Raw genomic sequence first — 25176 nt, 5'->3', positions numbered from 1 at the left:
CTTATTTCACTCTCAGTGACATTAATGTAATTTGATAAAACTTGGTTCTTCAACTCTTACTTTTCAACTTGTAACATTTCTTACCTCTGAATCTATATTCCTCACGTTTCATACAAGAGTAAACTAGTTAAAAGGGTACCATTAAAATGTCAAGTCTTTGGTAAACACGCATTGTGCCTCTTACTCTCTGGTTGAAAAAAAAAATAAGTTCTAATTGGAATTTTCTCAATTAGTGCCACAGTGGTGGAAAAAAGGAATTTTGACCAAGACAATTGTTTATTATAAAGTGATCCAGTCCAAGAAGTACTAATCAAGCAGCCACTACAGAAAAGGTGCTATACCAGGGCCTGGAGGGATTCCAGATTAAAAAAAAAAAAAGACACACTCCACCTGAAGTAACCTGGAGCCTAATTCAGGATGAATGAGCACAGCCTCCCCAGTGGAGGAATAAGCAACTAATTATCTTTCTAGACAGAACGTGGTAAGTCATCACAGAGGCCCAAATGTTATTTGGAATAATATTACTTGACATTTGGTGGCATTTACTGTTTTAAAAGCTGCTTTCACACTCATTATCTGACTTTATCCTCAAAATTATTGTAACAGTCTTATGACATGGAATAAATCCTATTATAAAAATGAAGAAGCTGAGGAGCTTAGTGAGTTGAAGTGACACGGGAAGAGGAAGGGATCATATCCCATCCTCAGATTTTGAGCTCAGCCCGCTTTCTATAACATGTCACATAGCCCCTCTCTAAAGGTACTGGGAGGATGGGTCGTGGGAAGGACCCTTCTAATGGCAGAGGGTGGGTATCCAGCAAGAATGCCTTTCCCAAGAACTCAGATTATGTGATTCTCCATAATTTTCATCCTCTTAGATCAGTTCCTTCATCTCTGGGGGCCTTGCTTTCATCAGCTGATGAAGATGACATCTGAGACCTTCCTCCAGGGGCCTGTGATTCCATGCGGCCGGTATGAAGGCTGAACTGGCTCGTCCATTTGTGGGCCGTCCACAGCTATTTTGAAATCCCAGAATGGTTATTTTATGTTCCTGTAGACCAGTGTGTCCCACCTCTCAGCCAGCCAAGCCAGTGTGTGCTCAGTGAAGGAAGATGAACTTCCCATTGGCCTTTTTAAGCTCAATTCAAAAAGTAAGATCATCACTGTATTACTGTACACTGAAGCCAAAACACAAGTTTGGGGGGCTATCTACTCTCTTGAGCTAGCTACCGTGCCTCTCCTCCTGCCTCTTTGTAGCAATTGCTTTCTGCCACTGGAAACATGCCTTCCTCAATACCAAACGGCTATGTTGCATCATATCTTCCTGGTTTCTCTCAAAGACCACAGCCATATTTCCTGGTTGGCTGCAATCTTCTATCTTGGAATTCCCATTGCTGGATATTTCACAGCCAAGTCAACATTCTATATGGCTGAAATAATAGGACAAAGGTTTTTTATTCTAAACAGTTATACCAGCCAAAACCTTAAATGCTTCTCTAGGTCATTGTCCCTAAAGCCTCTTTCAGAAGACTTCACACTAACAAAATAAAACTGAAGCTACTGTGAGGGATTCCATCATGTCTTGGCTGGGGGTCTACCTCACTTTGGAATGGTCCTTTTGGGGAGCTCAAGTCCACCTCTTTTGCTATTGACCTTCCTTTAAACTACTTCCCACCTACAAATCTATTTATGTGGTGTAGCCCTGGCATCAGTTCAGCTTTGAGTTCAAGAAGTGGGTCTCCAAGAGATAGACATATCAGAAGCCAGAGAGGGCATTTGGGAGGCAGAAACAAAGGGAGGAAGAGTAAGGAGATAAAGTGCCCTGTACTCCATGAATGGAAACAAACTGCTCAACTGGTTTCAGTAAGACAACCACCTAATAATACCCACTCTTAGAAAATGTGACCCTTCAACTTCAGCGTGCTCTTGCAGATTCTGGAGGACAATTCATTCAAAGAGAAAAGCATCTTGGGGAGGGTATGGTGGGATAGCAAATAGGAAGTGTAGTAACCAATAATGAAACATGTGTGGCATAACCTAGCACCAGTTATATATTTTCATTTCCAAAGGAAAACAAATGGCATGTAGCATTTAGTTCCAGATTCCAAATCTGGGATAACTGGAAGGAGAGGTGAGTGGCAGCTGGTCCCTGAGTTGCTTTTTGCAGCAGACTTACAAAACAAGCCCTCGAGCTAAAATCATGAATTATCTTCAATGCCAACAAATCATTTCTTGAGGACCTAGGACAAGCCAGATGCTGTGCCAGGCCCTGGATATACCAGACTGACTTCTGGAAATTGTTATTCTGAGTCTTAGCCAGAGCTAAGCATACACTTCTCACCTCACATATTTCCCACTCCAGCCTCTAGAAGAGGGAATAGGCCAGAAAAACCATTCTTAGTGTTTACAAACTCTTTCTCCCCACTGTACTAAAGTACAATAAGTGGTTAACGGTATCTTGATCACACTCTGAAGATGGAGAAACTGATGAGGCTAAAAGCAGATTGAATGTTACAAGTAAACAAAAGCCATGCCATAGTGAAGGACACACTCAGGATTCCCAAAGACCCTGAATGTGCCCATCTTTTCCACCAGAGCAGTGGGCTTCAAGATATGATGTGGCCAGAAGAAAAGGGACCAAAGAGGGACAGGGGAGTGATGAATGGTTTCCCACCTTTGGGAAAGGGAGCGTGATTACACAAACACATTGCCAAGGGCAGTGAAGACTGGCTCTTCGTACTTTGATGATATCATCATTGTCTTTATCATTGCTAACATGTATTAAATATTGGCCATGTGCTAAGCTCTTTGTACAACACAGCACAGTATAGCAGTTAAGATAATCCACACATAGCCCAGAACCACAGGACCTGATACCTAATAAATGATGGATAAATGTCAGCATTACTATTATTAATATATAATTATTTTATTTATTCTTCACAATAACTCTGAGAGGTAGGTATCATCTCCCCACCCCCCAGTTTACAGGCTCTGAAACGTGAGCCTCAGAGCAGCAAATTGACTATAGCCTGTGCCCCCAGTCACCCAGCTACAGATATTTACTGAGCTCTCAAAATCTTCTAAGCATCATTCTTTTTCATTTAAACCAGGATTGAAGTGAGGGTAAGCAACAAGAATAAGTTACATCAGGACAGAATGGAATCAAGCAGGATTTTTGAGTGCTAGTCCCAGAAAGTGTTTGTTTGTTTCTTTTGGTTTTTTAGTGAGAAGCAGAAGACTCATAAGTGCTATTTAAATTCTGAGGGCTGGATGTTCCCTTGTTCTTTCCTGAGTTTCTAATTTGGGGTTCAAGAACCTGGCAGCAAGAAGGAGCCTGCGGAAGTGCTTCCCAGAACCCCCCCAGATGCAGCCCCTCAGAGGGCTGGTTTGAGTCCCTCCAGAGGCTTCTTCAACCTTCCACACCAGTTACAGCCTGAGAGTTGGGACAGGGGCTTAGAGGGAAGACTCCTGCTCCTTGCTAACCAGGAGTCAGTGAGGAGGGGCATAAGGACAACAGCCCTCGTGTGGCAGAGACCCCCTTCCTAAAGCCCTGTTGCAAGAATCACAGGAGCCTCTACAGTACTGTTATCATGGATATTATATCAATGTTATCATATCAAAATGATAATATGGTAGCTTACTCTGTACAGGTTCTGTGTGAAGCACCTGCATTAACTCGATCTATACAACAACATTATGAGTTGGAAACTATTCTTTTTCTCATTTTATAGCCTCTCAACATGGGATTCTGGAATCTCACTGAGCATCAGAGTTGAGTAAGAGAGCACGTGTGGAAGCATCCTACCCTAAAGACCCTCGTATTGCCTCCAGGTTACAGAAGGGGCAACTGAGGCACAGTGAATTGATCTGAGCCTTAAGGATGTAGTGCATGTGTGCGTGTTAAGTCGCTTTAGTCATGTCCAACTCTTTGAGACCCCATGGACTGTAGCCCTTCAGGCTCCTCTGTCCATGGAATTCTCCAGGCAAGAATACTGTTGTGGGTTGCCATGCCTTCCTCCAGAGGATCTTCCCAAACCAGGACTCAAACCTGCGTCTCTTATGTCTCCTGCATTGGCAGGCAGGTTCTTTACCACTAGTGCCACCTGGGAAGCCCTTAAGATGTAGAATGAGGCATATTTCAGGTCCATTCCCCCTTGGAGTGCTCTTTAACAAAAAGAGATTGAGGGGAAAGGATGAAAACAGTTCCAGGGCCTATAGTTCAATTCTTCTTCCTCCCACCCCTGGCTCTGGAAAGTGTGAATTCTCAGGGAACACTCTGTTGCTGCTGTTCTTTAATAAAAAAATAAAACAGCAACAATAAATCCAGTGCATTTGCAGAGAAAGAAGTGAGAGAGCAGTGCCTCTGCCCTGATGGTGAACACCAGGCACCCTGAGCCCACTGTACCTCCCCGCCACATTTCTGCAGGCTTACGACATGTGCCTGTGAGATAACTGGATTTCCGACTGGGAGAAGGGTCTAGTCGTAGGGGACTTCATAGCAGAAACTGGTAAATAAGAAACGCAAAAGGTTTTGCCCAGTACAATTATCTGCCAATCTTCTCATCAAACCCTGATAGTTAGATATAAGGAGAATCCAGACCCCCTTCCTTAGTTTATGGGACTAAGTGAGCTTTAGATTGCTTGGAAATTATAGAGCCTCACAGAAAATCGAGTCATGCATAAAAGAAATGAAAGGTAGATGGTGGTGGTGGTGGTTATGTGTGTGTGTGTGTGTGTGTGTGTGTGTGTGTGTGTTTGCAGACTATTGTAAATAAAAGGAAGCTTGCAGGTGAGAGATAGTTCAAACTGAAATTTGATGCTCTAATGGGAGGCAGACGGGAAAATCTAAATGTTAAGGTAAGGTCTTTTTAAATTTAATGTGTTATTTAAAATGTATCTTACACGTATTCTACCCCCCACCTCCTCTTTTTTCCTTTCTCAGTCCTTCATGATTAACACTGAATACTGTGGTAAGAGCTGCATTTCTCATTGTTAACTTCTGGGTCTCATTCAGTGAGGGTTGACATGGATGTCAAAGGGCGTCCATTTGACATCCATGCACAAAGACACATACCAGCCTAGAAGGAAACTAGTTTTTAGCAGAAAGGATTTGTTGCCATTTTCATCACCATCTGCACTTAGCATTTCCACGGAATGAAACTACTAACATATTTTCTTTAGGAAAAAGTCAATGCCATATTAATTTGCCACCAGTACTTCCGGCTTCCAGCAGAACACACATTTGCCGGTACTTCTAGCAGCTTTCTTGAAAAAGCCAAAAGGCTTGATAAAGTCAGAAGAGCCCCAGAAAATGAGAACAAATGTTCAAACCAAATCATCTTCTCAAGTCACAAAGACGTTTCATTTTACTGCTAGAACCAGTGGCTGACAAAAAGGAAGGCTAAAAATTAAGCTTTCAAGTTCTCCGTCCGGGGTTTGGGGTTCACTTGGGGGACTTCCCTCTACAAAAGCAGATTCATATTTCATCTAAGGTGAGAATCTGTTTCACTCTAAGAGGTAAGTGAAACAGCAAGGAAATTCAGTTAATTCATCTCTGATGAGAGGAAGGCGACACACAGTTCCTCCATTCACCAAGTGGTTTTTGGTCCACGGATTGTACAAATGTTTACTCCATATAACCAAGTCCCGTTTCAGGGCACACCACCACTATTATGCATTTATAACTGCTCTGTGCTAGTCTCTCAGCATCGCCCAAATCTGTCTGATCTGTTGCAGTGGTGGCTGAAAAAAATCTAAACTCGATCTCTGCTGTCCAATCAGAATCTACCTGAAATGCCTTTCTTATTTTGAAACCATAAAACACAATTTTTTGCTAGTCAGACCACCAGCTTGGGAATCTGCTCACAAATAGAAATACTCAATGGGTTCCACCTCCAAGACAGATACAGCATGGGTAGGATAAACATTACAGTGTCTCTTAATCCTGGCTATTTGATTTTTAAAAATGAAAGAACTTAACCCAGGGTTAGCCTTCTGCATAGGACCAGCCTTTTAGAAAAAGCAGAATGGAGTTAGCCTCATTTCCCTCAGGGACACTTCTTTTAACCTAGAGATCCTTCTTACCTGTCACTGTGAACCAAGAAAAAGGAAACACAAAGATGGAATGAGTTTAAAAAAAAAAAAAAAAAGATCAAAGGGGAAACCCAGGAAGGAGAGAGAGCAAGATAGCAAGAGAAAATTCTGAACACAGCCCTGCTTCTGAGCCACTGACACCTAGATTCAATCATTCCTTTGACAACTACTAGTTGACTTCCCATCTTTAGTCTCATTCCCTGTGCCCCCAGAATTATGATAAGCGGTAACATTGAGGGTTTTGATGTACCAAGCACAAACTCAGAATATACTAAGCACGTCTTATCTCATTTGATTCTCTCAACAACTCTCTGGGATGGATACTATTATCCCAGTTTAAAGATAGGGAAAGCTGAGTCACGAAGGGGTTAAGTTACTTGCTCAAGACCCTTAATTCCTATGCAGTACTGCATTCCTCTTCCTGCTTTTTTTTTTCCCTACCCTGACTACTGAATTATTGGTGTACATAGAATGGACTCTGTTTCTTTGAAATATCTCTAAAACTGTGATTAGCTTTTCTCGGGATTGTGAAATATATTTATTCCAAGTCATGTGTTCCTGGTTAGCAGGGTATTAGACCCTGTTTTTTCCATGATCTATGTTCAATGACTTCACCCCATGGCAGGGTATCACAGGAGAATCATGGCCACCAGGGGGGGAGCTGATGACTGGCGGAGCCAAAGTGGATTTGGACTGAGTTCGTCTCATTGTGTTTTTACTTTAAAGGGGTTGCAGGGGAGCCCAATAAGAGCCCCCCTTGGGCACAGTGACTCCAGAAGATCAACATCCAAGTCCTCATGACAACTGTGTGTGCCCCCCAAGTGTTCACTCTGAGTCCAGTCTCCAAACCCCCCATGACAATGAGTGACCTGAGAAATAATGACAGGTTCCCTAAGGAGTCTGGGGGTTGTTTGGGAAAGTGAGTTAATGGCTCCCTCCCAACATTAAAAAAAAAAAAAGTCAGTGCTATTATTCCAGTCTGGGGGAGTAACTTGGGTTCAGTTGTTTAGCACATGATGCTGAGATGGTCAAAGGACAAAAGGATGTCTCCAAGCCAACTAGGCTCTGCCATCTCCTAGCCTGATATGTCCCATTTCTCTAGGAAGCATCCTGAGTAAGAGAGCACTGCTGGAAGAATAAAGTCGAGCAGGCTCCCGGAGAACTAGCAATTGTAACTCCTCTATGGGACTCGCCTCAGGGGAGAAGAGGTGGTTATAAGGGAAATTGTGCTCCCCTGTTGTTGTCAGGGCTGGCTTGCTCTGCTGTCTTCCCCTGCAGTCCTGCAGGTTCTTAACGTTTAAGAAGCTCTGCAGCTGCCACGACACAGTCGGTATTTCACTCTGCCAGCAGCTGCAATTTATCTTTGGCTCCATCCTCTCCCCTAACCTCGAGTCAGCCAACCAACCTGGATTCCAGTTCCCCTATGACCACCATCTCTTTCTTAGATCACTGTAATGTCCCCCTAACTGGGCTCCCTGCCTTCACTGTGATCCCTCCTCCAAGTCATCCCACTCCCTGCCAGAGGGAAACGTGGTAAACGCAACCATGTCCCTTCCTTATTGAAAACCCTAAACTCAGCAGACAAGGTCCTCCGTGGCTTCTGTCTAATTCTCCAGCCTCAGCTCTGCCAAGAGTATGCTGGTAGTGCTGATCTACTTACACCTGTCCTACACACTCATGATTCACACAAATTCTTTTTTTACCATTATTATTAAAGTATGGTTGATATGCAATATTGTGTTAGTTTCAGGTGTACAACAAAGTGATTCAGTTATATTTTTCAGGTTATATTCTATTATGGGTTATTATAAGATATTGAATATAATTCTGTGTGTGTGCGTGTGTGTGTGTGCGCACTCAGTCCCTCAGTCATGTCTGACACCTTTGCAACCCATGGACCGTAGGTTGCCAGGCTCCTGTGTCCACGGGATTTTCCAGGCAAGAATACTGGAGTGCGTTACCACTTCCTATTCCAAAAGATCTTCCCAACCCAGGGATCAAACCCTCATCTCTTGTGTCTCCTGCGTTGCAGGCAGATTCTTTACCATTGTGCCACCCATTCCCTGTGCTATAGGGAATCCTACACAAGTATACTTGTTAGGGAATCCTAACAAGTAAATCCATGTTGGTTTTCTATTACAAAATTATTTGTTGATGAAAGGGAGAATTTGTAGCTATTTTGACTGCTGAAAGTTTCATGCCCCTTATTGGATGCACTCCAGCTCTCTTCAAAAATAGACAGGAATATAGATCCAGAAGAAACTCAGAGTGGAGACCAAAATACCTCCACCATCACCCTGGGACACTCCTACATCACTCTAGGACAACTAAGGGAATTCCACGAAGAAGGAATACTGGTGGACTTTAAGCAAGGTCATTAAATATTATTAGTACCTAGGCAGTGATTTGTCTTATATTTAGTTTCTGGTGCCCAGCATAATATCCAATACAGAGAGACGTTCAGTGTACTGGGTTGGATAGTGTTCCCCCCCCAAACCCATGTCCTTTCCAGAACATCGGAATGTGACCTTATTTGGAAATAGGGTCACTGCAGATGCAGTTAATTGAGTTAAGATGAGATCATACTGGAGTAGGGTGAAAGCTTAATCTGGTTTGAATATTGTCCTTGTAAGAAGAAGAAGAGAGACACACGAAGAGAACATCATGTGATAACGAAAGCCGAGATTGGAGTGATGTATCTACTAGACAAGGAATGCCAAGGATTGCTGGCGACCACCATCAGAAGAGGCAAGAACAGTTGTTCCTCTGGAGCTTAAAGAGAGAGTATGGTCTTGTTGACATCTTATTTCAGACTTCTAACCTCCAGAGCTATTAGAGAATAAATTTCTGTTGTCTTAACCCACCTAATTTATGGTAAGTTGTTACGGCAAACCTAGGAAATTAGTATACTCATTGAATGTCTGTTTCAATAAAACAATGAATGAATCACATGTGGAAAATTATTTGGAGCCAAATACAGTATTAGCACCCTTAGAAATATGACTTACAGATTATCAGGCAAAATCAATTTCTCCTGCCCCATGACCCGTAACTAGATCAGAGTTGAACACATAGTTGGAACTCTGCTAGTTTTGCTGTAGACTGGCTACAATACCTCACTCTAGTGAGAGACAAAACTAAGAACTTAGAGGTCCTTTGCAAGGAAGCATAGATCATTTTGAAAATCTGATGTAACTGTGGGCTCAGTCTCCAGAAAGAAACATAATATGGTCATATATGCCCAAGATTGCAGATAATTTCCTCCTACCCAAAGCCCATTGAATCAAGATTAAGAACCCCTGAATGATAAGATACAGGTAGACTATTCAGGCTTTTTCACCAATTCCTTGGACACACTGAACACAGAGAAACCAAGAGTTGTTTTCCTTTTTCAAAGGCCTTGCCAGATCTGAGGGCCTCCATCATTTGCTTGGGCTTCAGGGCCTCATCAAAAAGTAAAGACAGGCTCTGGGTGAGCAACCCAGTCTGGAAATATAGAGACCTGGATTCTAAAGCGTTGCCATTTAATTCTTTTGTTCTTTCTCTCTTCTATTCACACCCAGCTCCAGTAAAATGTGGATGCTTGGGGGGTCAGAGGACAGGTTAATGAGATAATGCTGGTAAAGTACTTTGCCCCAGGGAAAGGTTCCTATGTAAACATGAGATATTATTAGACATTATCAAACTTCAGCCTTGCCAGCATCGACCTCGCCAGTGCTGAGTCCTTTCTCTTATCTACTGTTTGGCCAAATTGGGTTCTTTCTCTAAGGCAGACTGTATGGGAGGTCTCCTGCAGCTAGTGTTGGGGATTCTGATAAGTGGACCCTATCACCTCCCCTTGAGCAGTGCAAACAGCTTATTTGGCTACATTTGATTAAAGGCTCCATCCTTCACTAACAGTTAGCCCTAAATCTCTTTGTGCATACAAATTAGAGCAATAATCTTTAGGGAGTTCTTCCTTTGCTATGTGTGTTAACTTCGATGCAAATTATTCAAATACATCAACAGGAAAATAAATGTTATTTCATGTTTGGTGGTTGCAATTTTTTTTTTTATCACCTATAAGGAATGATTACATAGAATTTCCCCCCCTTTATTTCTGGTGTTCTTGTGCAATTTGAAAAAAAACAGAGAAACGTGATGACCGTTGGTTTCGGGGACATTGGTTTTAGAACTAATAAGCATAACAAAAAAGAAGAGGCATTTCTACAATTAGTAAATTGTCGTTATACTCAAATGTTTCAAGCTAACATTTTTTTACACTCCAAAAAAAGGCAAAAGAAAAAAAGGGCAATCGCTTGAGTTCTATGGGAATTTGTTTAAAAAAAAAAAAACCTCAAGGGAGCTTTTCTCATCATCAGAATTGACAAGGACATGGTGAACTAAAAGAAACCTAAAATGACAGCAGTAATTTTCATCAACATGAAGATGACATGGAATTTTAACTCAGACCCTTAAGAAATCCCACTACAAAGGGAAAAGTGTTCACCCACAATTACCCACTCCTCATGCCACATACTAAGGGTATCTGACATATGATATTAGTCAGTGCTCTGCATTTGGTCAAAATACATATTACCAAAATTCACCAGTCAAGCATTTCAACCAGAAGAATGGTCTTTCAAAGAGATTATTGAACCCTAACAACTCTGAGTTTGAGCATCTTCTCTCCCTTCTTCCTCTCTCCCTCCCTCCTTTCCTCCATCTTTCCCTACTTCCCATTATGTATCAGGCATTGTGCTAAGCAAAGGGGAATGACATATACCCTACACCTGTAAGATCAGGAGGTTTTGGCAGTTATCTCAAATTTGGATAGACGAAGATGCACTTTGGGATGAGGAAATTGTCTTTGATGTGTGTGGGGGGCGGGCAGGAAGTTGGAGGAGCAGAAGAAGGATAATTGCTAAGAATGATTGCCCTTGGGAGGTCCTATTTCAAGGTCCTATTTTAAGACAATTTTGAAAGACATAGTCATGATCTACTGCTAATATTCCCACCATGTTACTTCTTCTACTCTCCCTCCAGTGGATCAAACATTTAACTCAGAACTTAAATGACTCCCCTCAAAAACCTATGATATGTATGTTTGTACCCAGGACACATGTGTTGATATCACAGGCTAAATTATGAAGGTATGGTGCTCTCTTTTCCTCTCTGAATAGTGTCGTAGGAACATTCATGCCTCATCAAAAAGGAAAAAGGATGAATGAAAAGGACCCCAAAAAGGTTTTAGAAGAGGTATGCATTGAAGTTGTTCAAATACATTTTTAACATCTACTAAAAGTGGCTCCGATTGCAGAAAATAAAGTAGATGAAAAGCTTCTAATCAGATTTATGCTATCTGATCATGTAATTACACCCAGCTTTTAGGCCATTCTAACAAGTTTATTTGAAAAGGAAGAGAGATCATTGTTTATTGGAATGGCAATAATTTGGGTTTCTTTAATTGACTCCTGGTGTGAATACGTTGATGCCTGCTGTTCTCTAAGAGGCAGCGTGGAAAGTTTCCAGGAAAAGTTCACATTCCAGGGACAGCTTTGGAATCTACTTTCCATTGCAACCCAAGTCGGCCACTGGGGCTTAAGTTCTTCCCAAGGAAACACCGGCTTTCAAAGGCAGCCTCACCAGGTGGCAGTCAGGGGTTGGACAAGAAGCCCAGCGTTAAGCGGGGCCATCAGGGCAATGGAGGGCATCTCTGAAACCTCACCTTCCCCGTGTCCAAAGCACGGAGGACGCCAGAGGCTGTGACTTCAGGCGCCAACAGTGAGCATTTGGAGACCGCATTAACAATTTGACACTGCGTCAGTCCAGAGGAGCTACAATGAAGTGGGGGAGGAGAGTGCAAAATCTTTCTCCTCCCAGGGCTCTCAAATGCCCAAAAGCAGTGCTGCCAGGTGCCTGCTAAAAATGAGTACATTCCAGAGGAATTTAATAAGGTGCAAAATAAAACTAATCCATAACCTACTTGAAAGCAGAGGCGTGTTTTGAAGTCCCTCACTGCTCTAAGCTCCAGTAAACTGACGTTTTCTTTATGGGAGTTTCAGGTAAGAAGGAAGGTAACCAGCCACTGGGGGTCTGAAAGAGGAAGTGGGGGGTTCAAAGCCTGGTTTGATCCTTAAGGCCCAGAAGGTGACCAGCTCTGGACACAGTTCTAACAGCTGCTATGTGCTCGGCACGCCTGTGGCGAGTTCTGCCTCAGTTCATCCTCACAATGACCTTGCAAGGTTCACAGTATTATTCCAGTTCAGTAGATACAGAAAAAGAGGTTGAAGGAGGTTAAGTAACTGGTCCTGGATCTTCTGGCCAGTATTTGAGTCTAATATCCCAGTTTCTCTTTTTTTTTTTTTTCTATTTGCTTTTACCTTTCCATTAAATGGAGAGTCATCAGCCAAAGGAGAAAAGAAAGCTTCCCCCGTTTCTCCATCTGGCCCACATGGCTCGCTTGAAGGATGTGCTGAACCAGGATAGAAGCAGAGCAACTTCTCTTTCCTCCTCTATTTCTCTAAGCACCTGCCAAACAACTTTCAGAAAACATTCCTACCCACTTCCATCAGACAGAAGACGGAACACTCCTAATAGTCAGAACCGTCTTTTAAAGCACAAATTGCAAGTCATGCTGCTGCCTCAAAGCTTTCAATGACTTCCCATCCCAAACCCCTTAAAACTAACTCACAAGACCCCACTTGACCTGGTTTTTACCTTCCCCACCCTCACCCTTTACTATCCTCCCCTTCACCAACTGCTCCCCCCACCACGCCCTGCACCACATTGGCCTCCTCTCTCCTTGGTCGGACCCACCAAACACTCTTAGCGCAAGGCTTTCAGTGAGGGAATGCCGTGCCCCTACTAAGCCCTAATTCCGCTTAGCCCAGCAGGCTCCTTTCCTCTAAGGGTCTCAGTTGAAATGTTCCCTTCAAGAGAATCTCACCAACTCTACTATCTAATCAGGTGCCTCCCCACCCCATCATTCTCCATCCACATTCCCTGTTTAATTCCTTTTTGAAACTTATTATAACTTGTAATTATGTACTTTTTGTTTCGTTGTGTACTTATGGTCTGTCACCCCATCTGGGCTCCTAACACAGTGCCTGGCACATATTAGATATTCAAAAAATATTTGTTAAATGAACAAATGTGCTAGCTCCAAAAACTGTTTTATTATTCTTGACAGGAAGGCAGTAAAAGCCAGTCTCCTCCTGAGAGGTTATCAAGCTCTCCAGAGAAGAGTGAGGTCTGGGTGTTTATACATGGCTGAGCACTGGTGCAGAAACACATATTGCAAACATATTCTGCACAGTATAAAAATGATTTTGTCCTCTCAGCAACCCTCCTTCCTTCTGAGAACTTCCAACACGCACAGAGTGGCCATGAACCCCCCATGCTGGTATAATGTGGACCATCATGGTCTCTTCCCTGACCTGGTCTCCATGAATATGGCTGTTCATGGTGAGGGTACCCATCTGACCTAAGCTGGGCCAAGTTGAGCTTTCCCTTGGGACTCAGAATGGGAACTGAAAAGGGAAATCAGTCTCTTTTGAGGTCTCTGGGTTACAGGATGTAAAAGGCCAGAAGTCGTTATCGGCCATCTGACGGTCCTCAGAAATTAGAGGCAGCAATAGCATCCGGTTGCCATTTCCATCTCAGATTCTGCTTGTTCCTGAGATGCAGGAACTCAATATCATCAGCATCATGTGTGCTTAGCCTCTCAGTCGTGTCCAACTCTTCGTGACCTATAGTGTCAGCACACCAGGCTCCTCTGTCCATGGGGATTTCCCAGGCAAGAATACTGGAGTGGGTAATTCCCTTCTCCAGGGGATCTTCCCAACCCAGGGATCAAATCTGGGTCTCTTACATTGCAGGAGGATTCTTTACCAGCTAAGCCACCAGGGAAGCCCCATCAACATCATAGTTCACCCTTTTTTGCTTAATCTAGTTTGCCTTAGGTTTCTGTCATTTGTAACAAAAAGAGTCCCTTTAAAAAAAATCTATTTAAATAATATTTTTAAATAATAAATATTTATTTAAATAAATAATTAGCACAATAAGAAAAATTATTATGCCTTTCTAATCATCCTCTAGGTCTGCTTCCTTTTCTCAGGAAGACTTTTCTATATGCACTTCTTACTACCCAAAATATCTCTCACCCTGGAGAATACCCAACAGCTCCAACTTCTAAAACACAGTGGTAAGTGGAAAAGTGGTGAGAAATATCGAAGCAAATGCAGCGACAGATTTGGGACGCATTGAAGACACGCACCTGGCACCTCCACAAAGACTGGGTATCTGTCCAGGTCCTCCAAGGAGCAGACACCATGAGGGGATTAGATGTGCAAGGGATTTATTATGAAAAACGTCTGTGAGGGAAAATGGGGAGGGAGCCAGGAGAACTACCAGGGACAGGTCTGACCACATGAAGAGCGGAGAAGAAAGTTTGCATTGGAAGCATCTTAGACTCGCAGTTCTGAAGAAGAAAGGCTGCCAGAAGTCCTGGAGCCAAAGTCACCCCCACCAGCAGCGCCTCCCAAGAGCTAGCCTGCCTGCCGCACCAACTCTGTCATCCTCAGTCCTCCACGAGGAACGGTCTGTGGGAAGCTTGGCCTCGGTGCCAACGTGATGATGGAGCTCAGAGTGCACAGGTGGGGTCCTCAGTCAGTTATGCTCCGCACAGTCGGAGATCCGAGAGGTGCTTCTTCATGGCCACCACAATCTGCCTGTTCTCTTCACAAGACCCCACCCAGGACCTATTTCTCCAATGTCCTCTTGAATATCCTCTGCTCCTCTGCCCTGATCCATACAAGCCGAGGTACTCTGTCCCTCTGAATTCCCGTAGCATCTCTCCACTCCTCTCTTACACAACTGAACACTTTCTATGTTGTCTTACTTTCTTGTAATACTTTCTATTTTGTGTTGTGTGTGTTATATGCAGCACACCCAGATACAACTAATTCCTGGAAAACATGATTCTGTAAGGGGGAGGAGGCTACTTGTCTCTTTGCTAACCCTGAGCACCAGAATCCTAAAATGAATATTGCGAGTTTGCTTCCCTTAGATATCTGCCTTATTCCCTTTATTCTCAGGCTCTATTTGTTCACCTTTCTAAAATTGGGATGCCGCTCATATCACGTCAAAGAAATTTGCCACCTGCTGGCAGGAGAGTGAGTTGAGACAGAGTTGTCATTGTCTACCCATGGGAGAGCTTAGCGAGGCATATTTACAATAAGTGAAGCAAATATTTATTGCTGAAGGCATGACTACACTTTCATGTTTTCTAGCAAAACAACAGCCAAACATTTCAGAGGACACGGAAAGGGGATTTGCCAGTCTACACAATGGGCACTGTAATTATATACGATAAAAACTGACACATCTCTCAGGAGAAACAGAATTTTTAAAGTTAAAGGAGGTTGGAACCATCAACTCACTCATTGCAAAGTTACCCGCAGGTGCCAAATATCTTTCTGAACCTTCTGGATGACTTTCAAGACAAGCTGTTTACCTTCCAGAAAGGATAATTTAATTAAGAGTAGGACAAAACTATGAGTTTAACTGAACAAGAAATACGAATGAATCCCTAGAAGTCTGTTTTTGTTGTTGTTGTCGTTGTCGTTGTCGTTGTTGCTTAGTCTCTAAGACATTTCTGACTCTTTGGGGACCCCCACGGACTGTAACCTGCCAGGCCTCTAGTAGTCTGCAAGATGACTAACAATTAAAATGCCTGGCCTGCACTTGCTAAGGAGGTCAAGACCTCTAGGCAAAGTGATAAAAAGCAGAGAATCCCATAATGCTACATACAGCTGCCAGTGGTCAAAAATGATTCAGGAAGAATCATCAGGCTGAATTTAAAAAATGTTTATCCTCATAAGTTGAATGGAGTACCGAAAAAAAAAGTCAAGATAAATGTTATTTTTAGTGTTCAGATTTACAGTAGTTTTTTTAATCCTTAAAACCTGTTATTAAATCAGAAATATATCTTAAAATATATGACATCTTGGAATTGAGGAATTAGGTTTAACATACTAATAAATGGAATGGTTAACTTTTGATTCTATGTTAACACCCAGAGAATTTGTTAAGAGTAATGAAATCTACATTACTGTAGAGAGAATCTGTAATGAGAATCTGTACAGTTTACAATATTGAATTGGCAAAGCTCAGTATATGTATCACAATTTACTCTTTCTCCCTCGCCTATGGAAGACATAAGTAAAATCAGCTATGGAACTCTTTTTTGCTAGGCTGGGATCCTGTGGAATTATGTTCAATCAAGTGTTTTAGGGAACCACTACCAACTGCTTCTACTTGGTCCTATATGCCATGCCTGTGATATATTCTTTTGTAGACTTAACTCCAAAGAATATGCAAGGAGTTTTAACCCCAGTCTCCTCTTTCTCCATCCTAAGGATTAGTGAAAACTCACAACAGAGTGGCCAAAAGGACTTGGGGATCAGCTTGGAATCTTCTTGCAAGTTCTAGAATCTCTAGACCTTGTGCCCTCATGTTGCTGTGGCTACCCCACCTTGTTAGTAACCACAAAAAATTTGTTTACATATTTACTGTTATACAGCTTTTAAGTACCAAGCACCTTTCAATTGTGGAGTGGGAAATGGCAACCCACTCCAGTATTCTCAACTGAGAAATCCCATGGACAGAGGAGCCTGACAGAAGAGTCAGACATGACTGAGCGACTAAACAACGAATCTTTCACTTGATGCACATGAAAGATTTTCTTTCTTAAAATATGCCATACTAATGCTTGTTTACTACCTATTCTGCTAACTAATGAAAATAGCGGTGTGGTATGTCATAAAGCTGAATGCACTAACCAAGGGTTCTGTGTCTTTATTCTCTTGCTCTTTAACCAGTGTGCGCTATCCTTTGTTAGAAAGGATAAGAATCACTTCCTGCTTAGAATCCAAGCTGAAAATGTGTCCCCACTTCAGAGTGTCGTGAAACTTCTGTGTCACACCATTAAGATTCCCCTAGGGAAGAGCAGCGTGGAGTCTTAATACTTAATCGTGCCAAGCCCAGTAATGTGTAGGCTCACTGTAGCATGTCTTCTTTTCCACTGCTAGGATGTAAGCTTCCTGAGCCCAGGAACTACATGTTTATCTATTTACCCATATCCCACTATCTTTTATCAAAGCCTTCATATAGATACTCCATATTTTTTTTCCTTTTTTTTGAATGTAAAAACTATTTGGAAAAGGCTCAAAGACAGAGAACACTTCCACTGCACCAGACTACACCTCCATTCCAATCTGTTGTTAAGTCCTGGGTCTGAAGAAAGAGCTAAGGAATTTTGTTTCTCTTATTACATCCTCTTCATCTCCATCCCCAAGAATTCCTGATATTCAAGGAATCCCTCAGTCTAAAAAATAAATAACCATAGAGTCTCCTACCTGCTGCATGTGGTTCTCAACGCTGGCTGAACATTAGAATCACCTGAGGAGCGCCTGTGAATAAAAATGATCAGTGTCAGGGCCCTACTTCAGAATAATTTAATCAGGATCAGCGGGGGTGGCACATCATTTCTCCTAGTCCTTGCATAACCCCACAAGACAGATGCTATCATCCCTGTTTTCCAGATGAGGAAACTGAGGATCAGAGATTGGAAGAATTTTTCCATCACACATCTAACAAGAGTTGGAACAAGCCTAGCCCCCAAACGACTCTCAAATATATGTTGTTTTTGTTTCGTGTCCTCAATAGCATCTTTTAACGACTTGTGAGGTAGCACCACCGAGAGCCCTCACTCGGCTAAGCTGCAGGCAGGCTGGTATCAAACACAGAGGCCCATTCATCTGCACACACAGCTGCAGAGGAGGACCTTGGCTTGCCAAGCAGAGCAGCCACAAACCCTAACTGTCTCTGAATTGTCAACTGTCCCATTACATCTTGGCACCATGACCAGGATGACGGTTTTCTCTTGAGAACCAGAAGGTTAGGGCAGCACAAATATTAGGATGGATGGCCAAGCCAAAAGTCAACATCTTTTCTAAAGATTACTGTGCATTTTGAACACTTTAATTCCTGAATGATGCTATGTGTTTAGATTTCAGTGAGTATAATAAGGACATGGGATGACATTTGATTAAAAAAAAAGAAAGATGAAAATGAATTAAATGGATTGGTATAGGTGAGCCAAAAGTGAGGACAGCTTGCCTTCTTCTCATCTCTATTAATTTCATCTATCCATTCGCTAGACAAAACAAGAAAACTCAAAGTGATTCTCTGTAAGATTAAAGGATTCCCCTAAAAATGCCCATCTTTATTAGTTAGAGAATCTCGTCAAGTTTCTCCCCCCAAATTCTGCATGAAGAGTTACTTTACCCTATTCTTCTTAGCAAATCTGAAGCTGCTAAGACATTTTGGGGTGGGTGGAGGAGACGCCAGGCTCCCTGGGATCTATTGGAGGCAGACTTCTTTCCCCAGCTTGTGGCAGACTGGGGACAAGCCTTCTACAATATGGATTTCGTTGTCTGAACTCCCTCAATTCAGCAACGCCCCTTGTCAGAGCATAGAGCCCGCAGTTATATCACAGATCAGCCCAGGAAACAGCGAGTCATGAATCACAGAGGCACATGGATTTCTGCCGAACAAAGAAAGCCAGCTCTGGGAAACTTTCTGGCCCTGGCTTTCCCTCTGTCCCAGTGGAAAAGCAGGTAATTTCCAACTGGTCCTGTAGAAAACCAGTGCAAAGATCATGCAAGGCAGGTGTATTCAACCCAGTCCATTACTTTATCTTCTCACATACACAAATACTATTTTTCATACCAGCTGCATCCTAAACCCTGAGTTAAGATGGTGATTAGTGGTGGTGGTGGGCGTCTCAGTAGGAGCTTTCTTAAGAAGAAAGGGCTTTGATTGAGCCAATGAAAGCTGTTGCCAGGGAACCAGATGCCATGAACAGGCCACTCCAGCAGTGTAAGAATACAAGCCGGGAGTGCTGGACTGAGCATTAAATGTACTTGGCAGCCGAGTCCTACAAGGCCTGTTAACCCTTTGTGCACCTAACCATGTCTAGACAGTGAATCAAGACGAGGATTTTGGTAAAATCTGAAAAGCTGCCCCTCCTCTCAGGCAATCCCGTTGGAATGTACTCTTTCAAAGATGTTCTCCCTGCCTAACAACTGCCCTGCAAAACCTGCTTTAGAAGGGGTTGGCATCAGAGGTGGGCTTGCACAAGGACTGGTTAAGACCCAAGGTTCTGCAGAGGACATGCTCACATCTGACCACACTTTTTGTGACACAGTGGGTCCTCTCAACTCACAGTAGGCCTGCATCTGGTCTTTGGCCTCTGAGAAGGGGCTTACTGCTCTAGGTGGGTCTGCTCTGCAAGATCAGAAGGAAATGCTTCTTCCCTCCTTAAACACCTATTTACAGAGCTTCCTGGGGCCAGCCAGAGGTTGGCAACCTCTGCCCCACTTTAAGATTGTTGCCTGGAGGAGTGTAGGCACAGGCTGTCTTTCTGGGGAAATGGAGAAACAGGCAAAGCACTGAGGATGGGCCTCATGACCCACTTCCCAAGGGAGACTTACCCACCATCTTGCCCCAACTCTTCCTCTCCCTCATTTCTCCCTGATCAGTCCCAAACCCAGGCATCTGCTCTGGGTCCCATTCCTACACAGTATGGTTAATTCCATCTCTGCAGAAGGACTTGCATCTGAACTCGGCTGTCTGGAAGACATGAATGTTTTTCCAAGGGAAACTATAAAGGTTGAGTCACAGGCAGTGGGCTTACCTGTGGGCCAGGGGCTCCTGGGTTTACAGAGTGAACTCTAGCAGCAAGGGCCTTGAGGGGAAGTTCTCCCAGAACCCAGGCTCCCTGAGGCCCCTTCCTCTTCCTCAGGCCATCAGCTCCAGCTCCCTGGCAGCTCCCCTCCTGGGCTAAGAGTGAGGACACTGATCGGTACATCAAAACCTCACTAGTGTGGGCAAATAGGGGGGAGGTATTTGTGTACCTTGGGTTATACAATACATATGCCCCTGGAAAGATACAAATGCTTTGTACATCAAATTAACATTTTGCTAAAATGACTAGCAGACTGCTCACAATTTTCACTCCACAGTAGTTAGAAATTGTAAAAACCATTCCCATCACAGAGTTTAAAGAGTGAACTGGGAGCCAGGTGATGGAGAAGTATCTAGTTATGCAGCCCAGCAACTTACTGTGAACAACACATGAGATTCCCTAGTGTGAGAAAATGGCTTTCAGGGCATCATTTTGTACAGCAAAGCTTCACCACTGTGTGCTAACGGTGGGGAGAGAATTTCTGTGTATTCTCAATTATGTGATGCCATTCAGATCAGTTCAGTTCAGTCACTCAGTCGTGTCCGACTCTTTGTGACCCTGTGAACCACAGCAGGCCAGGCCTCCCTGTCCATCACCAATTCCTGGAGTTCACCCAAACCCATGTCCATTGAGTTGGTGATGCCATCCAACCATCTCATCCTCTGTCATCCCCTTCTCCTCCTGCCCTCAATCTTTCCCAGCATCAGGGTCTTTTCAAATGAGTCAGCTCTTCACATCAGGTGGCCAAGATTGGAGTGTTCACAGCTTCAACATCAGTCCTTCCAATGAACACCAACTGATCTCCTCTGGGATGGACTGTTTGAATCTCTGCAGTCCAAGGTGACTCTCAAGAGTCTTTCTCACAACACCGACAGTTCAAATGCATCAAATCTTCAGCATCAGCCCTTCTTTATAGTCCAACCTCACATCCATACATGACTACTGGAAAAACCATAAGCCTGACTAATGAGCCTTGTTTGGCAAAGTAATGTCCTGTTTTTGGTTTTTTTTTTTTGTAAATGCTCTGTTTTTTAATATGCTGTCTAGGTTGCTCATAACTTTCCTTCCAAGGAGAAAGTGTCTTTTAATTTCATGGCTGCAATCACCATCTGCAGTGATGTTGGAGCCCAGAAAAATAAAGTCAGCCACTGTCTCCACTGTTTCCCCATCTACTTGCCATGAAGTGTTGGGACTGGATGCCATGATCTTAGTTTTCTGAATGTTGAGCTTTAAGCCAACATTTTCACTCTCCTCTTTCACTTTCATCAAGAGCCTTTTTAGTTCTTCTTCACTTTCTGCCATAAGGGTGGTGTCATCTGCATACCTGAGGTTATTGATTTCTCCCGGCAATCTTGATTCCAGCTTGTGCTTCTTCCAGCCCAGCGTTTCTCATGGTGTACTCTGCATATAAGTTAAATAAGCAGGGTGACAATATACAGCCTTGATGTACTCCTTTTCCTGTTTGGAACCAGTCTGTTGTTCCATGTTCATTATCTATCGAAAAAAAATTTTTCTATTTACTGAGCAGGTACTGTGTGCCAGGCACTACACCTAGTGTCTTACATAAGTCATCTTATTTGTTCATTAAAGAAACATCACTGTACCAATAATTAATGAAAATCAAAAGAAAAAAATTTACCCACCACCTTGTAATGACATAAATAAAGCATTTTACCTTCTTACTCTAATATTCAATGGTTCTAAATTATCAGAATCCATGTACTTTTGATGAACGACATTTGCTCTGAGATTCTCCACTTAGAATTAAAATCACTGTTCTCATGACCCTTCACAAGTTGACCCTTATGTTCGCCCCTGGTGACTGAGCCGCTTGCCAGAATGATTGATTTTACACATGTTATGAAAGAATCAAGAATGTGTGATTTTTGTTTCTTCTCCAACCTTACTATCTCTCCACTGTAAATTTAAAAGCTTGAAATTACTGTGAGCACTCTTACTAATAAAATGAAGCCCTGAGCAAAAGCAAAACTAAATATTTTAGACTCTCAAAGCAAACTGTTCAGAAAGATCTGAAGTAAACAGATCCCCAGCTCCCTCGCTCCTCAACTAGATGGACCATGTGGTCATAATTTATCCATAAGAAGAAGAAGGGAGCAGGGAGTCGCGGCTGACACTTTCTCCCTTGCTGTGATTCTAGAGTACTCCTTATTGCCTTTTGCATTTTCTTCTTTCAAACCTGATCTGGGCCACATGAGAAATTAACCCTAGCCTCTGAACAAGCCAAGGAAGACATCTTCAGCAAGTCTGTGCTTCTTCCAACAAATTGAGAGCTCTGTATCTTCCACATTGATTCCCTCGGTGCCCTGTCAGCCTCTAAATATCAAGGTTTTTGTTGGTCAGTGACTTTCACCTATGACCCTAAGTTTTGTTTTTGTTGTTGTTCAGTCATTAAATCATGTCTGATTCTTTGCAACTCCGCGGACTGCAGCACACCAAGCCTCCCTGTCCCTCACAATCTCCAGGAGTTTGCCCAAGTTCATGTCCACTGAACCAGTGATGCCATTGAACCATCTCATCCTCTGCCTCTCTCTTCTCCTTTTGCCATCAATGTTTCCCAGCACCTAAGCTTTATAGTACAGGCAAATTACTAACTACTGAAACAGGTTTTAACCTAATTCCTTCCATATAGCAGTCCTATTGGTTCAAAGATCATCACATATCTCTCTGTACATGTTAAAAAGAAAGTCACAAATGTTTATTCAACTGTTACTATATATAAGGGGTGCTAAGGGAAGTACTGGTGGCCCAGACAGTAAAGAATCTGCCTGCAATGCAGGAGACCTGGGTTCATTCCCTGGGTTAGGATGACCTCTTGGAGAAGGGAATGGCAACCTACTCTAGTGTTCTTGCCTGGAGAATTCCAAGGACTGAGGAGCCTGACAGTCTACAGTCCATGGGGTCACAAAGAGTCAGACATGACTGAACGACTTTCACTTTCAAGAACTGTAAGATGTGGTCTCTACCTCCCAAGGATCTCCAGTCTAGTCGGGAGTATAAAACACAAGCAAATAGAGCTTTCATAATGCAAAGCCATGCTGATTGTGACATACACAGCCCACATTTTTTTAATATCTTTTGTTTGGACTTTCTTGGACAACTTATCTTTGGTGCTTGTGGCAGATGACCACAGATGGCTTTACCAACCTTCATTCCATGTCCCTTCAGTGCATGATGCTGGAAAGCTAAAAATGTGATTGCCTCGACTCCACTGCAACTAGATTTGAAAGGTCAAGTGAAGAGAAAAAAGGTTGAAGAGATATGACTGTTTTGAGGTTATCACAGCTGCTGGACACAAATCCAGTGTCCAATCACCAGTTTGATGGTAGAAGGGGTCCATGTGATGGCCTCAGTTAGCAGCTTCCCCACTGGTGGATACTAGGCAGGATGTAATGTAGCTTCTTATGAATCATTGCTGCTACTCTGTTGCAGAAGCGGGATGACCAATAGGCTGGGATTAGGGCTTCCCAGGTGGTGCTAGTGGTAAAGAACCTGCCTGCCAATGCAGGAGACAGAAAAGACACAGTTCTATCCCTGGGTCGGGAAGATCCCCGGGAGGAGGGCATGGCAACCCACTCCAGTATTCTTGTTTGGAGAATCCTACGGACAGAGGAGCCTGGAGGCTCCATGAGGTCTCAAAGAACTGGACACGGCTGACCAACTTAGCACTCATGCAGGCAGGACCAAATTTGGACCAGGTCTTTTGTCACCTCTGGTTTGTCTGTGGCTTTGTGCAAATCATTTATTTTTTAAATTATTTTTACATGTACACACTGCTTTATTTTTTTATTTTTGGCTGCCCTGGGTCTTCCTTGCTCTGCAGGCTTTTCTCGAGTTGTGGCAAGCGAGGGCTACTTGGCCACAGTGTGGCATGCCTGGGGCGCTCAGGCTTCTCACTGCAGTGGTTTCTCTTGGTGTGGAGCACAGACTCTAGGCACATGGGCTTCAGTAGTTGCTGAAGGGCTCATCGGTTATGGCTCATGGGCCCTAGAGTGTGCAGGCTTCAGTAGATGTGGCATACGGGCTCAATTGCTCCACTGAATGTGGGATCTTCCCTGACCGGGGATCGAACCCTTGTCCCTGGCACTGGCAGGTGGATTCTTCTTCCAGTGCCACCAGGGAAGTCTTGTGCAAATCATTTCATTTCTCTGTGTCCTGGTCTTGCCTCATGAAGTAACTAAGACAGCAGCAATGATTCGTCTTGTAGGCTGTCTGAGCAGGTGACTAGAATTCCTAGACCACATTCTCACACTGACCTTTAAAGGAGGGTGAGGACCTCACCATCCCATAGGCTACTTCGCCAATGTGGCATCCATTTACTGCAAAACGCTCTGGAGCAAGGGACAAATTCCTGGACGCGCTGGGGACACGGCCACTGAATAACATCTCTTTTCTTTGTGTCATGCAGTTTCTATTTATTTACAGAGCGTCATGGTTATTCGCGGTGCTTCACAAACCATAAAAACGAGGTCTCCACCCTATAGAATTTACAGTGTAATTTAAACAGACATGCTGCATGGGCTGACAGGTCAGGCATGCCGGGAGATGGTGTTGGTGTTATATAGCATGGGTGTGGAGGGTTTCTTCTTGAGTTATAAATACTTTCCAGTTACAAGGGCCTTTCATCTGGGATCCCCTAGCACTTTAGAATAGCAATAACCTCGATTGCTTTCTAAATGCACTTTCCATAAACCGCTGTGGGGACCGAGTAAATGCTTTTAAATGTCTATTAATTGATCTGTACATCTGTTCATTGTCTGTATTAAACAGCATGGATGTAAACACGACAGTTCAAGAGAGGCCCTCTTTGGGCTATGGTTTGGCTGCTCCCAGACTACCATCCCAGCCTTGCTGCACAGCATTGGGGGAGCCAGATGGGCACCCGGCTATTTTCCCAGGGAGATGCTCACCCAACCTAGGCTCAGAAAGACCACTTCCTGGGGACCGGCTTCACCACCTATACATGAGTTAACATTTCCAAGTCAGGTGAGCTCAGAGAAAGAATTGCTGATGGAAAACTTGGAGTTATTCCATAGCCAACAACTATGGCTCTCATTCAAGTTCCAGCCACTCCAGCACTTTCCTCTTATGCTCCTTACTCTCTCCCTTGAGCAGCGGCATTTTCAAAATGTTGTTCTTCTTCAGTCACTAAGTCAAGTCCGGCTCTTTGTGACCCCCTGCACTGCAGCACACCAGGCTTCCCTGTCCATCGCTCTCTCCCAGAGCTTGCTCAAATTCATGTGCACTGAGTCAGTCATGCTATCTAACCA

The 25176-nt window shown here is 43.4% G+C and overlaps 1 protein-coding gene across 2 annotated transcripts in view; it reads right to left on the bottom strand.

Annotated features, from left to right (window-relative positions):
* The window catches only part of LOC122426022, an 83701-nt gene that overhangs the window by 22753 nt on the left and 35772 nt on the right, over positions 1 to 25176 (bottom strand). For both annotated transcript variants that reach the window (XR_006265108.1, XM_043444563.1), the window contains exon 3: positions 17496 to 17549. Coding sequence is in view for 1 of the 2 variants with exons in the window: in XM_043444563.1 (XP_043300498.1) it covers positions 17496 to 17549 (54 nt within the window). In the remaining variant the exon portion in view is untranslated. The remainder of the gene's footprint in view (positions 1 to 17495; positions 17550 to 25176) is intronic.

This window comes from Cervus canadensis, chromosome 24 (genome assembly GCF_019320065.1).
Source record: "Cervus canadensis isolate Bull #8, Minnesota chromosome 24, ASM1932006v1, whole genome shotgun sequence".
NCBI classification, from domain to species: domain Eukaryota; kingdom Metazoa; phylum Chordata; class Mammalia; order Artiodactyla; family Cervidae; genus Cervus; species Cervus canadensis.
Note: the sequence above shows the minus strand (reverse complement) of the source record. Positions and strands in the feature narration are given on the sequence as shown.